An 18414-nucleotide genomic window follows, 5' to 3' on the forward strand; every position below is an offset into this window, starting at 1 on the left:
GGACCTGTGTACCCCATAGGGTCCAGTAAAGACATTTACCCCAGAAGAAAGCCCATAACCCAGCCCCCCAAGAGGGAAATTTCCCATAGAAGATAATTCCTGTGGAAGATGAGCTCACAGACAAGAAATACAAAACATATAAGAATGTTGAGTTCCATGAAAATAACCTGAATAACTAATACCAAAAAATACCCAACAAAAGTCAATAGAGCAATCTTAAAGTTACTTAAAAATAAATGTGTATTTAATTAATTGTGTGTTTATTAATTAAACAATTAACACAGAGATATCAGTTGTTGTGCTTTTCTTTTCTGCACGTCTTGTATGTGACTCTTCTTGTGAGTCAGAGGCATCTGCCCTACCGTGAGAAGAACTAGAATATTATAGTAGGAATGCAAAGACAAAAGCAATATTTGCTTTGTGGCATTTTTTGCTTTTAAAAGAAATGACTGAGCATCAAGACAGAATACCTGAGAGTAACAGGGCATAGACTTTAGAAAAAGAATAGAAGAAATGCTCCTTACCCTATGTCTGACCCCCAGGGAGATTAGGTAAGGATCACCTGGACTAGATGGCGAACAGAGAAATGGGCTGGATATGAGAAGACCTGACTTAAGAAATTCACAGGAAGATGTCAAGAATTATCTGTGGCCAGAGCTGAGCCAAAGTCTTAAGACAAATTGTGACCAGTTGGGTGAACACCGTGTCATCTATATTTGCTATTCTTCTCAGTTCATGGGTGAAGGCATTCCATGGACAGCCATCTGCATAGCACCCCCTAAATTACCCAGCAAGACACCTGCCTATCTCCAAGAATTTGTCAAGCACCTGCCAAATATTACAAAGAATGGAGCACCTTGCTAAGTAATAATATAGAATAATCTCCAAAATACATCGTTAGGAGTATAGCAAAGTATATGATAGTTTATATAGTAGGGTACCATTTGTGCCATTTATAAAAGAAAAGTATAAAAAAGAAAAAGAAAAAGAAAAAGAAAAGTAGAAAAAAAAGTATAATATAGAATATATGCTTGGCATACAATTTAGGTAGATTTTTAAAAACACACTAAATAAAAGTATAAAAATGGGTTAGAAGGACATGAAACTCACAAATGCAGTTTCCCTCTGTGGAGGACCAAGTCAGAGGTGGGGCTTGGGGGCGGCCTGTAATATTTTATTTGTTAAAAACAACTACAAAAAAAAAAGATAAAAAGCAAATATGTTAAAAGTTTTAATTCTGGGTGATAGGAATATAAGTGTTTGTTATTTTATTCTGCGTATTTTCCTGTATTTTAAACAGTTCTAGAAATATAAACAAAAAACACCAATACCCAGCACAATTCTCCAGATAGATCCTTTTACATTCTTTATAGTCAAGTAAATTCTAAACAATCAACCTTGACATTATTAATAAATACTCCTTTTAAAAAATAAAATTTTGTCTGAGAGGTTTTAAAACACTGGGAAACTGGCCGTGGCTTTAGATTTCACACTTCAGATGCAACAGGATGGAACCATTGTCAAAGGGAACGAAGGGAAGTTTGATACTTGCTCCTGTTTGACTCCTAGTGCAGACCCAGTTGTTCATTTCCAGCCCCTCATTCCTCCAAATTCCTGTTAGCTATTCTGTTGAGGACGCAGGAAGACTTACCTCAGAGCATACTCATCTGTCCCTGTGCCTTTTTGCCCTCTGTGAAAAATAAAACCTTCTTTTTGTAGGCGGAGCTTGTGAGCAACACCCTCTTTAAAAACCAGAGTCTCCACGCTAACCTGATCACTTCAGTTCCAGTATCCTGCCCAGCAAAGGAGCAATTAGCCAAAATGATGCCTGGAGGTTTAACTGAAGCCAAACCTGCCACTCCAGAAATCCAGGAGATTGCTAATGAGGTGAGCTAATGCACCCCACGGAAAGGTTTGATCCAAAATTTGAGTTCCTGGGTTGGTCCTGTGCTAAGTGTGTGGGTGAACATGAAAACCAAAACACTGGGAAATGTGTGGTATTGTTCAGACTTTCTTACAACTTAGTCTTTTGAGATGAAAACTCTAATAACCCCAACTGTGAGAGTGAACTTGAGCCAAGTCCCATCCCTCCTCTGTGCTTTAGTTTCCCCATTGGTAAAAGAAGGATTTTTATTGGATCATCTCTAAAGCTTTTACAATGTGTGATGTTAGGATTACTAATTCAGTTTCTGATGAAACTTCTAATCTCACCAAGTAGAACCAACATGTAATTAAAGTCTGAGGTTAACAATTGAACGAGTTAGACTTCAAATGCAGTGCTGGGAAATTTTTTAAATGGGTTGAATGAAGAACAACATTGCAAAGCCAATGCCCTTACAACTTCCTACAAATTTGACTAAATAGACAATGTTTCAGTCTTTCAGTATGTAGAAGATGATTAAACTAGTATAAAAGAGAAGTGGAATAGTCTATGACAACTCCAAAATTGATTATGGTGGAAATGACTCTTAATGTTTTTAGCAAGTTGATACATTTTTTAATGTGTTGTTTGATTAGCTATCACCTATATAATAAAAATATATTATATTGCATATTTAATGAAAAGAAAATACATATAAATTACTATCTTAGGTTTGTATCATTCTCTAGTTTCTTGTATCAATCCTTCTTGCTATTTCTTGCTGAAACTTCATTCTATGACACTGTTTGCAACCAAGATCAGCTTCTTATGGGAGTGGAAGAGATGAGATGCTTCACGTTCGGTCGCCGGAAAGCTTTCTAAGAGATCAGATGTCTGGAATTCTACCACTCATTCTTTGGGGCTAAATATTTCCCTTCCAAGAGTCCTTTTAAAAAAGAAATACCTTAGAGTTTTTCATTTGTTTGCTTTTTGTGGTTTAGTCTTGTGGAAGATAATACTGACTTACTCATACCTTCCTTTGAAGGCCTATAGAGGGTCAGTGTTCTTAAACTTGAATGTGAACGCGAATCACGCCTGTTAAAGTGCTGATTCTGACTCAGTAGGGCTGGGGTGGGCCTGATACTCTGCATTTCCAACCTGTTCTCAGGTGAGGCCCATGCTGCTTGTCCATGACCTCACTGACCTTCAGAACCAGAGAAATGTGATATCCTAAGAGGACTGTAGCGATGGGCTTTCTAAACTCAGAGTGCTGCAAAACAAATTCTCAATTTCATTTGAGCAACCAAGATAACACCTCTTGTCCTATGGATCTCAGAACTGTAAGGACTAAATGAGATAGATCATTTGCATAGAGATGACTTGAAAACAAGAAAGAAATACGCATTGGTGAGGCATCACAATTCCTTATTTCACATTTTTGCCTGAAATCATCCCTGATCCTAGAAAATACTCCTGAGACTCTCCAGGGACCAGAGCTGTAAGGGGGATGGGAAATAACAGATTTGAAATATACAAGTACAGAAATTTTTAATGATTTTTTAAAAGCCTATCTTGGTGAGCAAGAATTTTTTTTAATACTAAGAAGTTACCAAAAGGCCTTGTGTTTGTAATACCACCCATCTGTGAGCCATATATTATATTATAAATTCATTTGAATGTGTGTTTTTTGCTGCTTACCTCAGGCTCCAACCTGAGAAATGAATATCAATGAATCCTTCCTTAAATATCTCTTAGGTGTCCCGCAATGTATTCAATGTTATAGAAGATACATAAAGACTGTAAGATGTGGTCCCTGCCTTCAAGGAGTATACTGCCCATGTAGGGAAGTCAAGATATCTGGAACATATAAAACCATCTCCAATTAAGTACTTTTTCATAATCATAGGCCTTGGACCAGGAAGGACTTCAGAGTTTGCTTATCAAACCCCTTATTTTCAGGTGAATAATTACTGTGTTCAGCTTCTCCAGTGTTAAACTCCTAATTATCATTTACCTTCCCTCTCTCACAGGAGACAGCCTTAGGGAACAATTCTCAGTTAAGTGTTGGAAGATAGAGGAATAGTCAATCTAGGAAGCACTTTATAGTTTAGGAAGCACTTTCACATCAATTATATCATTTATTCCCCCACAAACAACCCTAAGAGGCAGGTATTACTATAACCACTTTTAGGTATGGAAATTTGATCAACACCTTCTCCAAGATTACAGAATTAGGTCCCCCGGCAGGGCCAGACACATGGGTAGGTGTTGGTAATCACATATCTAGTATGATTTGAGAGAGTCCCAGGAAAGACCACCATCACCTGTCATTTACCTGACAGTTTCAGTCCTTTGATTTTTTAATATATTTCTATTTGAAAAATCACTCTCTAAAATACAGGTACTTTTGGAGAAGCTGATGTTTAGCTTTCCTTGTCTTTATCAGAGCTTCTTAGTGAAATGCCAATGGAAGGAAAAGCCCCATTAGGCAGGGAGGGGAGGGGGAAGTTATCACATAGAGGGGGGCAGCATCGAAGGAAAATTATAACTGTAGGAATTTGACGTCAAAATGAAAGAAGAATGTTGGATGAGGTCAGAAAGAGAAGATCAAACAAAGAGCTTGCGTTTAAAATGACTTGAACATTTTGAAGAGAGAAGAAAAGAGTTTCCCTGTCCTAAAAATAACAGAGACTGGATGGTAATTGTGGAATCATGTACGAAGGGATGCTAACGGGACTTGGGTCCAGAGTACACCTGAAAGAAACCTCCTCTTCCAAGATTCTCTGTATTAGTCGAGCGTCTTTGCTATACCTCTCGTCGATCCTCTTTCCTATTTGGGGAGACAACTTGTCATGAATCTCTTCGTTCAGAAAACATTGATTATGTAAACAGTACCATGTGAATTGCTATAGGAAGGGAAAGGATATAAAGATAGTCTCTGCCATTACGGAAATTGACAAAATAGATTGGAAGTAAGAGATACACACAAGGAAATAAAGAGCCATACATGACCCCATACATGAAAAGCCATAATACATATAATTAAGGACCAAATGAATGGCCCTACCAGCAAAAGCTTCTGGACCATTATTGCTGATCCATTATCTTATATCAAATGTAAAAAAGACATTGGATGAGAATTCTGACTATGTTTATATACAGGAAAGAAATGTTATTCCAATAATTATTTTTAGAAGTAAGGGCTATTATTACACATGCACAGGTGCATACACATAAAATAAACACACACACACACACACCTAAGTCCAACCCAATTACTGAATGCCGTTCCTGTCGTACATAGAGATCATGATCTTTGTCTGCCAGAACACCACACAAACACCCCATGTGCATACCTTTAAGGACACACCCCGGGGCTTAGCATGGCATGGCTCTCACTCACCCACAGATTGGTATTCTACTCTCTGACTATAGCTTCCTCATCAGTCACCTCTCCCACTGCCCCACACCCAGAGAACCAGCCATTCAACCACACTGGAATCCTTCAGGCACTCACCCTCCCATTTCCATCAGAACATACATAGGCCTATTCAATCACTCACCCAGCCTGGACTTGGGATGGGTGGTTCCATACACTCCTGCACCCCAGATTTCCATGACGCCATGGACTTGTGGCATAACAATGCTCAATGAGCGGTCACTCCCACTGCTGCCATTTCCTCCGCAGCTTCTGCCCCAGGTTCAGAAAACTTTGCTCAAGGAAGATCAAAACCACAGAACACTCACCCATTGTAAATCTAAGAATTCATGCCAGCAAACAACCGCAACAGGACCCTGGGGCTGCCAGAACAGCCTCTCAGTCATGTCCTGTTGGTCCTTTCCTAGAAACCCCACAGAGCTGGAGCTGGACCCTCTCCCTCCGCAGTTTCCTAATCTCCATCCCCATGGCCCCTCCAGCCGGTGTCTCTTCTCTCTTAGAAGATTGCAGTCATCCTGTAAGAACACCTGGTTTACTTTTCTCCTGCTGATCTTATTCCTCTTTCCTGTCTAACACTTTGTCCTCCTTTCATAAGCCAGCCTTCCTCTCTGACGCAAGGTGCCATCACTTCTTGCACATGCGGTGCCTTGGCCCATACTTGCCCCTGCCTCAAAACATAGACGACAAATGTCCACAAGTCCCTTCTCAGCAGCCCTACTGTGCTTTCATGCTGCTACGCAAACTCTCTTTATTCTGTAAAACTTCCCAAAATATGGCCTATGTTGCCACGATTACCTTTTTATCCATTCTTTCCTAAATTATGCATAGCCCAAATGTTTCTGCAGAACGATTACAGATAGGAGAAATGCCTGAAATACCTGGGTGTTGGATGCACCGTGGCTCAAATCCTAAGATCCCAGAGAGCTAACACCTCCCCAGGAGTGAAGTGCTGCAGCAATAACAAACACCTGGGCAGCTCTGGGGTAAATGTTTTTTACCTGGTGGCATCCTTCCCCGGGCTGGGGCCCAAGCAATCAAACTACACTGTTTCTTCCAGCGCCTCAGCTACCACCATGCAGGCATGGCAGGCTCAGAAACCTGAACAGCAGCTGTGTTCAGCTCAAGGTCTGTCTGTTTACCACCAGGCTCCTGCATACCACTTCCAGCTGGACTTCATCCTTTTAGTGCCCTGGGTAGAGGGGGGCAGGAAGTCTTGCAGCACCAAGCTGCCTTCTGAAACTTAAGGTTTCACTGACCAAGCTCCTTTTTACTCCGCCCCTTTTCCTGCTCCTCAGCTCAAATTATAGCATCTAACATTAGAACAATACAAATCTGTTTTACTGGAAAGGGAGAGAAAGACTACAGGTTATAAATACAGTAAACCCTCCATATCCACAGGTTTCGCATCCGTGGATTCAACCAACTGCAGATCAAAAATATTCAGGGGGAAAAAATAATCCCCGAAAGTTCCAAAAAGCAAAATTTGAATTTGCCACGCATCAAGCCCTATGCCAAATCTACATGAATGAAGTATGTGTAGGCACACCTGCTGTAGTTTATATGCCGATATAGATTATATGTAAATACGTACTATGCCATTTTATATAAGGGAGTTGAGCATCTTCAGATTTTGCGATCTGCAGGGGGTCCTGGAATCAATCCCCTGCGGATTCCAAGGGACAATTGTACAGTGATCCTGAAATCAGGGCACACAGTCTGACAGGTGCCAGTGCGTTGACAGAAGCAAACCAGGACATTTGAAATCAACTCTCTTGCGGAAAATTCTGGGCTTATAGACTGCATAGATACAATGGAAAGTTTACAGATTTAGATCTATTTCTGGGACAGATAGAAATAAAAACTTCTGATATATGGTAAAAACATGACCAAAAGACTGGAAACCAGAAGGAAAACAGGTAGTAATTGCCACAGAGAAATCAGATAATTAAGTTATCAAGCAAGGGATTTAAAACTTTAAATAACTATAATTAGAAATTTTTCAGCCTTAAGCCGTCATGTTCTCACAGCCTCAGTTTCCTCATTTGTAAAATGAGGTTTAAATAGATAATTTGGGGTTTAGTGTAGAGATTAACCCTTTCCAACTCAGCTCCTAACTTGACTGGTGCCCAGTGTTGGCTGAAAAGGGTTAGGACACGGAGGGGCAGCAAGAGGACACAGTAACCCCTTTCCTTACTTGACTTCTTTCTTCACCCTTCTCTACTTTTGTCCTCTGTCTCTCTGGCACCCTACCTCTTCTCATTCCTGGTTTTTTCTCACTATTTGTCTTCTTACTTTCTCTACTTGGAGCTTCATTTCCCATCTCAAGAAAGCAGTCAAATTCTTCCCATCTATTCTGAAGGTTACAGGAGAAATGGGTGGTGGTCCATGAAGTGTTTGCCTCTCAAAAGTGGTCTGAGAATGCCTAGTCTACAAATTTCTGTCTCTGAAAACAGTTCTGGTACCCAAACTGAGGCATCAATAGAAAAGGATTCAAAACATTTGAATGTGGGAAGGATTGGATGGGCTCGAGAGAAGCTAGATGCACTAGAGGCCTGCCTGAAGCTGTATATGCATATGCACATAAAATGTGTCAGTGAAGGGCAGGGAGGTAACTTCCCAATGAATAAGGCATATGAAACACACATTTATTTCCTTTTCCCTCTAAATGATAGAAGAAGATTAGGGGTGGGGAGGGCACAAACCCACAAATACAAAAACACCAGGAGATAGGCAAACACCACCTCAGAGATATCGACAAAACTTTGGAAGATGGAAAACAGATGAACACTGGAAAAGGAGCCATCTAGACAGGGTAAGCCACAGAGGGGAATGTCTGAGCCAGAAGCAAGCAGATTTTTGCGCAGAGCTCCAAAATGCCCCAAGCACTAGTAACACCAGAAACTTATGAAGATGAGAGTGAAGCATGGGGCTAAAACCAGGAGGATTGATGGAAGATCTGTATGAGCAGTAGTCAAGGACCTGCCCCCAGATCCTTCTCTCTCACTATTTTCGACCCTGGAAGACAAGCTATATTACCTGTCCTCACCCCCGGGCAGAGACTGGAGCTTTAACTCTTAGCAGAAATTGAATCAGAGAGACCATAGTGGATACTAGCATATCAGGCCCAGTTGTGGGCAGGAATGAAGGGCCTACACTGAAAACTGGTGGATTCAGTGCGTTTATATATTGGATTCGACTCACGCACTCCCTTCTCATCCTTGGTTCAGGAATGCTAGCATCTAAGCTTATATCCCTCTCTGGTAGACAGAATGATGGCCCTCAAAGATGTCCTCCTCCTAATCCCTGAATCCTATGAATATGTTGCCTTACTTGGCAGGACTTGCAGGTGTGATCAAAGATCTTGAGGTAGACGATACTAGTTTTGCCATTTTGAGTCTGAAATTACGCGTATTTCAAAATAAAAAATTTTAAATGAAGTAGTAATTATTGCTCTCCTATTTTTATTAATCAAAGACATATATAACTATTAGCGCTTTACCAGTCAAAACATTATTACCATATTACCACACTGAGCTGATGTAAATTCAGCCTAAAGCAAAAGAATTTGACATTTTACCAGTAGTTAGCTCATGAAATCTTATTAAAGATAGGTGTTTTCCTTTCTTTGACATAATGAAAATAACTCATAGATCTCATTATCATCTTTGAGGACTTTTAGGAGCGGGAGGTTCCCAGATTTGTAAATCACATAAATGGAGTACAACGTAGCCTTGATAATTTGTTTCTTCTTTTCTCTCAAGGTTAAACCACAGCTTGAAGAACAAACAAACCAGAGTTTTGAAGAATTTGAAGCTGTAGAATACAAAACTCAAGTGGTTGCTGGAATAAATTACTACATTAAGGTTAGAGTTTAACATCCACTTTGGCATTAAAAGACATTGTATTTCTCACTTTTGTGATGTTCCCTGTCACCTCTATCATATAATTTGTTCCTTCTCCTTGTCCTAAATCAAGATGCCTACCTAGTATACTTCCCAAGTGGTAGACTCCCACATTTAGCAGATGGTGGTATATTTATATTGTCTTATTCCTGTTAATTTAGAAAGCCTTCTTCTATTGATTCTTAACTTAATTTCCAGACATTATATAGAGAAAGATTTCATAAAAGTTCAGATTATATTTAGCTTGTGGCTGTGGTCATCTCATATGTGAAGTAGAAATCTAAAAGGCCCAGGCTGGACCAGATGCTGACTTAAAGCTCTGTGATTCTACATGGCTAAATTAAATGGATTTAAGGAGTGACTTCAATCATTAGCTGGGAAAATAACTTAAACCACTTGTGCCCTTTAAATAAGCATTTTGATGAATAGAACTTAAATAATTTTTGCAAGTCAAATAAGTAGATTCAACTTGTGACACTATAGGCATAGTTTAAAGCAGTGGAACATTAAAAATATTTTTTAAATTAATGTTATACCTATATCAAAAAATTAAATGATGTATTGATCCAGTTCTAATTGAAAAAAAACTTGTGTAGTTATTGATAAGGAACCAATTCAACAAATCAACCTTAGACAGTGGGGAGCCAGTTTCATTCTTTTGTATTGAGAAAATGATAATTCTGATTTAATAAATAAAAACAACAGACATTCAAATGTATTTACTTAATCTTTACTAAATTATTTGACCAGGGTGCAGTCCATGTTATTTCTCTTTAACAAACAATTAACTACTTAAGGTATAAAATTTTTTTAGCAAAAAAATAAGTGGTGCTAACCAGCTCGCATGAGAAAATTACCATACTGGGTTATGTAAACGGATCAGCCCAGTTCTACCAAACTTGTGCTCCCAGAATCTGCTGGGCCCTGGGGTGGTGCACATGAGCCTGCCTTGTGCTTAGAAAGCATGGCCTTGTCTCCTCTTTTTTCAGTCTGCTATCTTCATAGCTGGAAAAGAACGTTTTCCAATTAAAAAATGATTTTGTTCAAAGGTAAGAAACATTCCATCAAAATTGGGATCATTATTTTAATAATGTATGATTAATCCAAGTGCATAACTTTCACATATTAATTAGCTCATGTATTTCTTTAAAAGCTCATGAGAAAACGATCTTGAAAATTTCTTCCCTTGAGATCACCTGCCTGGTCTTAACCAGTCTCCTCTCTTCCCTTCCCTTCCCTTTCTTTCTTTTCTCTTCCCTTTCCTCCCCCTCCCTATCTCCCTCCCTCCTTCTCCTTCCTTCTGGTATCAAATTTCCCCTACTGGGTCACAGCCACTGACCCCAGCTCCCTCAGTACTTCGTCATTCTAGCTGTTAAGTCCTTTGCTCTGAGCCACTCTCTGCATTTAAGGTCTTGCTGATGATGTGACCTTCTCTGTTCTTTCTCAAGTACCTATCAAGAGGCAGGTAGTGAAAAGGAAGGATTGCAAGCTTTGGTGTCAGTCCTGGGTTTGAACCTCTGCTCAACTTATTCTACTCGTCAAAACCTGTGTGATTGCAGCTCCTCATTCCCTTATCTGCACAATGCAGATAATAACCTACTTTACAGAGTATTGTGTAGAAAATGAACTAGAAATTTACTGAGCACTTCCAATGTACCAGACACTGCTGTTAAGAGCTGGGTGTGCATTATTTCATTTGATCTTAACAAATCTGTGACATAAGTATGCCCATTTCCCTTGTGTTACTGATGAGACAATTGAGCCCAAGGAGGTGAAGTAACTAAGAAAGGTCACACAGCTATAAAAGCAGAGCCAGGATCTGAACCCAGGTAGTCTGAGGCTTAACTGTTGGCTGTGCTGCATCTAATAATGTATGCAAATGCCACTGCACTGTTCCAAGCATAGAACAAGTGGTTTTAAAAGGTAACACCATAGAATGAAAGGAACACAGATGTTGGAGTCTGGATTTGAATTTTTGCTCTGTCACTTATAAGCTGAGAGATTTATGGAAAAATTATTTAATCTCTTTTAATCTGCGTCTGCATCTGTATAATCATCATTGTTCCACCTTTCTTCAGGCCCATAAGAAGTAAGTATAATCACATATATAAAATGCTCATCATAGTGTCTAACTTGTAGTAAATATTTGCTAAATGGCATTTGTTAAAATTAGGTTAGACAGGGCCATCAGAGCACAATAAAAATTATTCTAAAACAAAAGTTTTATTGTCTCAACCCAGGACAAAAGTGGAAATTCTTACCACGATTTTTCTAGGTCCCAGATTCATGCCCAAACTACCATTTCAACCTTCATACCACTGACTTCCCAGCAAGATCCCCTTACTTTACAAGGGCCATCCCCTGCTCAGTCCTTCCAGTGGGCATTTATAAAGACGGTTGTGATATAGATATGAGAACCACAAATCTCAAATTTTCTAGGGCAAGTCTGAGTTCCTTCTCCCTTCTTAAACCATGTGGCAAAGAAAGTTGTCCCAATTTCGGAATCAGAATAACCAAAAAAGCTGTCATTTGTTTTCTTGCTCTATGTATCTTTGAAATTGAAATGTAACTCTGGACTTTCATTTGTGACCAGGTAATAGTAAAATACAAAGTAAAATAAACCTGGGACCTATGCCTCTTGCCATGTTTTTAGCCTGCCCTTTCTCCCATAAAATAAGGTGGTAGATTTATGAAAACCAAGGGTCTAAGAATGCTGGTCTAGGAATGCCGTTCCAGAAAAGCTTATTTCAGTGATGTCTTCAGAGGTCTGTAGATCTTGCACTTGTCGTAGATCCACGTGAATGAATCTCCTTTTTTTTTTTTTTATCTTTCAGGTCCGAGTGGGTCACAACACTTATATTCACATGAAAATATTCAAACCTCTTCCTCAACAAAGACAATCTTTGACACTTACTGGTTACCAGACTGACAAAAGCAAGGAAGATGAGCTGACGGGCTTTTAGCAGCATGTTCCCAAAATGGTCTGATTCCTTCCACTGGCCACGGATGAAGGATGCCTGCTAATAAATGCACTATCAACTATCACTAAAGAAGCATTCCTTTGTATATTTCTTCAACTATTTGTCTATTGTATTAAATAGTAATTAATACTTTTCTTTTTCAAAATCAATGTCATTGCTTTAGAGTAGAAATTTCATACAAATTGATGTCAATTGGAAATCTTGTAAAAATAAGTCATGCCTAATGCAGCTGGCTAAAGGATAATACCACCACCACCACCACCACCACCACCACCACCACCATAGCGGCTACACCATGAGCCATCAGTGCCCTGTGGTTGCTGAGAATCCGACATTCCATCGCCACCCTTGTATTTTAAATTTTAATCAAGTATTTTATAAAATATGTTTATATTTTGAAACAATCTCAAACTTACAGATAAGTTGCAAGGAAACTTTTCTCCTGGATATTTGAAAATAAGTTACCTGCAGTGATGCCCCATCACCAACAAATACTTTAGTCTGCCTTTCCTACAAACAAGTATATTCTCCTCCATAACTGAAATACAATAATCAAAATCAGGAAATTAAGGGCCAGCCCGGTGGCTCAGGCGGTTGGAGCTCCATGCTCCTAACTCCGAAGGCTGCCAGTTCGATTCCCACATGGGCCAGTGGGCTCTCAACCACAAGGTTGCCAGTTCAATTCCTCGAGTCCCGCAAGGGATGGTGGGCTGTGTCCCCTGCAACTGGCAACGGCAACTGGACCTGGAGCTGAGCTGCACCCTCCACAACTAAGACTGGAAGAACAACTTGAAGCTGAACGGCACCCTCCACAACTAAGATTGAAAGGACAGCAACTTGACTTGGAAAAAGGCTTGGAAGTACACACTGTTCCCCTTCCCCAATAAAAATCTTAAAAAAAAAAAAATCAGGAAATTAATATTGATACATTTGCTAGCATCTAATCCCCACACAACATTCACATTTCCCTACTCATCCCAAAAGTGTCCTTTACTGCAAAAAGATTTAGTTCAAAACCATATATTTCACTTAACTGCCATTTTTCTCTTTTCTATCTCCTTTATTGTGATATAATTTACATACCATACAATTCATCCAAAGTATGCAATTCAATTATTTTTAGTATTTTCAAAAATGTATGCAACAATCACCACAGCCACTTTTAGAACACTTTCATCATCTCAAAAAGAAACTCCATACCCTTTTGATATCATCCTCCTTTCTCCTCCATGCTCCCACCTCTAAGTAACCACTAATTTACTTATGTTCTGTCTCTATAGATTTGCCTATTCTAGACATTTCATATATATGGAAGTATATAATATATATTCTTTTGTAATTGGCTTCTTTCAGATAGCATGTTTTTAAGGCTCATCTATATTGTAGCATGTACCAATACTTTATTCTGTTTTATGGCCAAATAATATTCCAACAATTTTTATAGATACACTACATTTTGTGTATCCATTCATCAGTTGATGAATATTTGAGTTTCTTTCACCTTTTGACTATTATGAACAATGCTTCATAAACATTTGTGTACAAGTTTTTGAGTATACATATGTTTCCATTTCTCTTGGGTATATCCCTAAGAGTAAAATTGCTGGTTCATGTGGTAATTCTATGTTTAATTGTTCAAGGAACCTACAGACTGTTTTCCAAAGCAGTTGCACCATTTTACATTCCTACCAGCAGTGTATGAGGGTTTGGATTTCTTCACATCCTCATCAACATTTGTCATTACCTGACTTTCTGAGTCTAGTCACCCTAGTGGGTGTGGAGTGTTATTGTGGTTTTGATTTGCAGTCCCCTGATGACTAATGATGTCAAGCATCATTATTATTCCCTTATTATCCACTGGCATATTTTCCTTGGAGAAATGTCTATTCAGATCCTTTGCCCATTTTTTAATTGGGCTATTTGTCTTTTTATTACTGAGTTGTAAGAGTTCTTTGCATATTCCTGGTACAAGTCTTTTATCAGATACCTGATTTGCAAATATTTTCTCCTATTTTACGGTTGTCTTTTCACTACTTAAGGATGTCCTTAGAAGAACAAAAGTTTTTAATTTTAATGAAATCCAAATTATCTCTTTTCTCTTTTGTTGCTTGTGCTTTTGGTATCCGATCTAAGGATCCTTTGCCAAACCCAAGCTCGTGATGATTTACTCCTATGTTTTCTTCTAAGAGTTGTGTAGTTTTAGCTTTTACATTTAGGTCTTTGGTCTCTTTTGAGTTAATTTTTATAAATAGTATAAGGTAAGCATTCAACTTTATTCTTTTGCATATGGCTATCTAGTTGTTCCAGCACCATTTGTTAAAAAGGTTATTCTTTCCTACATTGAATGATCTTGGTTCCCTGTCGAAATCAATTGATCGTAGGCACATGAATTCATTTCTGGATTCTCAGTTCTATTCCATTAATCTACATATCTATCCTCATGCCAGTTCCACCTTTCTTAATTACTGTTGCTTTGTAGTAAGTTTTGAAATCAACAAGTGTGTCTTCTGACTTTTTTCTTCTTTTTCAAGAATGTTTTGGTTCTTCTGGATCCATTGAAATTCCATATGAATTTTAGAATCAGCTTATAAATTTCTACAAAGAAGTCAGCTAGGATTCTGATAGGGATTGTGTTGTATATGCAGATCAGTTTGGGGAAGAGTGCTATCCTAACAATATTAAACCTTTCAATCCATGAACAAGGGATGTTTTCCCAATTATTTATACCTTCTGTAGTTTCTTTCAACAATTTTTAATAGTCTTCAGAGTATAAGTTTTGCACTTTTTTTACATTTATTCCTAAGTATTTTATTCTTATGGATATCATTATAAATGGAATTGCTTTCTTGATTTCATTTTGGCTTGTTAATTGCATGTGTATAGAAATACAATTGATTTTGTATATTGGTCTTATATTCTTCAACCTTGCTGAACTTGTATACTGGTAGATTCCTTAGGATTTTCAAATACTACAAGATCGTGTCATCTGCAAAGAGAGAGATTTTTATTTCTTCCTTTCCAATCTGAATACCCTTTATTTTTTTCTTGCCTAATTGAATTGGCTAGAACCTCCAGTACAAAGTTAAATAAAAGGGGTGAGAGTGGCTATCCTTTTCTTACTCCTGATCTAAGGAGAAAAGCATCCAGTCTTTCACCATTTATTACATTACACTATGTAGTTTTTGTAGATGCACTTTATCAAGTTGAAGAAATTTTCTTCTAGTTTCTTGAGTATTTTTTATCATGAAAGGGCACTGGATTTTGTCAAATGTCTTTTTTTTTCTGCACCTATTGAGATGATCATATGGTTTTGTTTTTTAGTCTTTCAACACAGTATATTATATTAGTCATTAATTGATTTGGAGACGTTAAACCAACCCTACATTCCTAGAATGAGTCCCATGTGGTCTTAGTGTGTAATTCTTTTTTATGTACTAGATTTGATTTGCTATTGTTTTGTTGAGGATTTTTGCATCCATGTTCGTAAGAGATATTGGTCTGTAGTTTTCGTGTGATATTTTTGTATGGTTTGGCTATCTAAGTAATACTGGTGTCATAGAATGAGTTGGGAAGTGTCCTCCCTCTATTTTTTGGAAGAATTTGAGTAGAATTGGTATTAATTCTTCTTTAAATGTTTGGTAGAATTCAGCAGTGAAGCCATATGGGCCTGAGCTTTTCTTCGGGAAATTTTTGATTACTAATTTGATCTCCTCACTTGTTATAGATTGACTATTTCTTCTCGAGTTAGTTTTAGTAATGTGTCTTTCTAGGAATATGTATACTTCATCTGTATTATCTAATTTATTGGCATACGGTTGTTCACAGTATTCCTTCCTTGGCCCTACCTAATGGATTTTGGACTGAATTGTTTAGGAAGGAGAAGGGAAGAAGAAGTGGAAGAGAAGGGAAGGGAAGGAGAAAGGAAGGAAAGGGGGAGGGGAAAAGAGAAAAGGAAACTTGTTTTAAAGATGCCCTAAATAATGTCTGTGTTCTGCACTCTGCTCACCACCCTACTAGTGTCACTTGCCAATCCCTCTGCCCCCAAATAATAATAGTATATATTAAGTACTTATCATACACCACAGAGTACTAAAGACTTTACACATATAACTCATTTAATTCCCATAACAACTTCATGAGGTAAATATTGTTATTATCCTCTCTTTACAGAAATCGGACTGTAGAAAAGTTGATACTTGCCCAAGGCCTCACAGCTAGTTAGTAAAGTGAGGATATGATCCCAGGCTGTTTGCCTGCCGGACTAATGCTCTTAATCCCTACAGTCTACTAACGCAAGCTCAGAATTAATTTGCTTAACTCTTCTGAAGCAGTGGGAACTTGAAATAGGGATTTTTTTTTTTTATAAACACTGCCAACTCTAAATGCTTCATCATGAAATGTCCCATTCATCTGCCTTCTTTATCACCTAGCACATAGACACCGTGCTTCCCCGAAAATAAGACCTAGCCGGACAATCAGCTCGAATATGTCTTTTGGAGCAAAAATTAATATAAGACCCGGTCTTACATTATTATTATATTATATAAGACCCGTATTATATTATATTATATTATACCTGATTTTATTTTACTATAAGACTGGGTCTTATATTAATTTTTGCTCCAAAAGACACATTCGAGCTGATTGTCCGGCTAGGTATTATTTTCAGGGAAACATGGTAGTTCAATAAGTAAACTAAAATATCTCCACTAGCCGGCTAGTATTAATGACAGGGCTCGTGAATAATAGGGAATAATAGGGACTACCAGAAATGACCCCACTGGCCTAATAACAAGAATCTTTTTCTGAGCAGTGCAAACATGAGCACAAATATCTATAGATGTATACACACAGCGGCTGGACAAACATATACAAAATGCCATAATCAGCTTGATTAGATTTATTTTCACTTTATCCTGTTAGTATAGAAAGTCTGAATACATCACATATTTAAGAATTGATCTAATAAGGGACATACAGAACGTATACAAAGACAATCACAGCACTTCACTGTCGGAAATAAAAGACTTGAATAAATGGATAAAGATATCCTGCTGCTGGTTAGGTAGACTTCATGTTAAAGAGAACACAACAAGTAGGAATAAATAGGAAAGAAGATCAAGTAATGTGCGCAGTAATCTCCCTCGTGCCCGCATATTACAATCACTTAATTTACTTTTTAAAAATCCAGGCTGGTGTCCTAATGCAGAGGAATTAAATAAGAATCTCTGGGAAAGAGTCCAAGTAATTCTAGTGTCGCTGGGTTGAGTACTGCTGTGATTTAAAAGGCTTAATGGAAATACTTGCCCTAATGGAATTGAAAATATATTTCAAAGTTAAAAATTTATAACAAAATATTTCACTGAGAGTAGGAGAAAACAGAATAAATGGTGGGAACAGAAAAAATATATGTCAGAACTGTAATGCAAATCTGTGTAAGCCAGGTAAAATGAAAAACCCGTGTGAAAATAATTTTTATTTACCAAATGCTATTGAAAATTTGTATTTTTGGGGGGAGATGATCATTTGGACCCATATTTCATATATATATATATACATATATCTATGTATATATATATCATAAATAATTACAAATTAGTCAAAAAGTAAAAAACTAGAATAGCTTAAAAATAATTTTAACCTAGAAGATGGTTTTTAAAAAGGGAGTGTCTTATTTTAACGGATAAGGAAGTGTTATTTGAACAATGAGACTTATTCTCTCCAAGAATTGCTGGGATTCCCAGAGTAACGTAAAGAAAATAGACCTACAACGGGATAAACCATTGATGGAAAGGGTGTTCAGAAGTTGGTTGGCCATGTAGGGCTTATCCAAATACAGCAGCAAGTTTCTCCCCAAAAGATATGACTTCCCTTAGCAGTACCTTTGCAACCAAAGAAAAAAATACATTTCTAAAGCATTTCCCCCACCAAATTTGAAATTGAATCTGTGAGCAAGAATTTGTACTCTGTTGTAAAAATTATTTTGTGTAACTCCAAAGAGAGAGACCAAAAGAATGTACTCTTGTGAGGGACTCAACCCCAGCTGTCTAACAGGCCCTCCGAGAATCCTGCCACAGAACGTGTGCTTAAATAACTGGAACTGGGCCAAGTGAAGACTAATTCTGCACAGAGTTGTGGGCAATGCCTAGTTGGTTGTCTTGGGAAAAGTTTTCTCCACTTACCTAAAGGAGTGAATTGATCATTTTCTGCCTGGTTTTTAATTAGAAGGCC

The 18414-nt window shown here is 38.0% G+C and overlaps 1 protein-coding gene and 1 long non-coding RNA gene across 2 annotated transcripts in view; one reads left to right on the forward strand and one right to left on the reverse strand.

Annotated features, from left to right (window-relative positions):
- LOC117035574 (uncharacterized) overlaps positions 1–6061 on the reverse strand; it is a 60796-nt gene extending 54735 nt beyond the window's left edge. The window contains exon 1 of the long non-coding RNA XR_004425216.1: positions 5609–6061. This is a non-coding gene — a long non-coding RNA (uncharacterized LOC117035574). The remainder of the gene's footprint in view (positions 1–5608) is intronic.
- Positions 1742–12844, forward strand: CSTA (cystatin A). The gene is made up of 3 exons (XM_033129505.1): positions 1742–1887; positions 9062–9163; positions 12037–12844. The coding sequence occupies exons 1-3, from the start codon at positions 1822–1824 to the stop codon at positions 12163–12165; spliced, it is 297 nt and encodes a 98-aa protein (XP_032985396.1). The 5' UTR covers positions 1742–1821; the 3' UTR covers positions 12166–12844.
- The last annotated feature ends 5570 nt before the right edge of the window (positions 12845–18414 follow it).

The sequence above is a fragment of the Rhinolophus ferrumequinum genome, chromosome 2 (assembly GCF_004115265.2).
Source record: "Rhinolophus ferrumequinum isolate MPI-CBG mRhiFer1 chromosome 2, mRhiFer1_v1.p, whole genome shotgun sequence".
NCBI classification, from domain to species: domain Eukaryota; kingdom Metazoa; phylum Chordata; class Mammalia; order Chiroptera; family Rhinolophidae; genus Rhinolophus; species Rhinolophus ferrumequinum.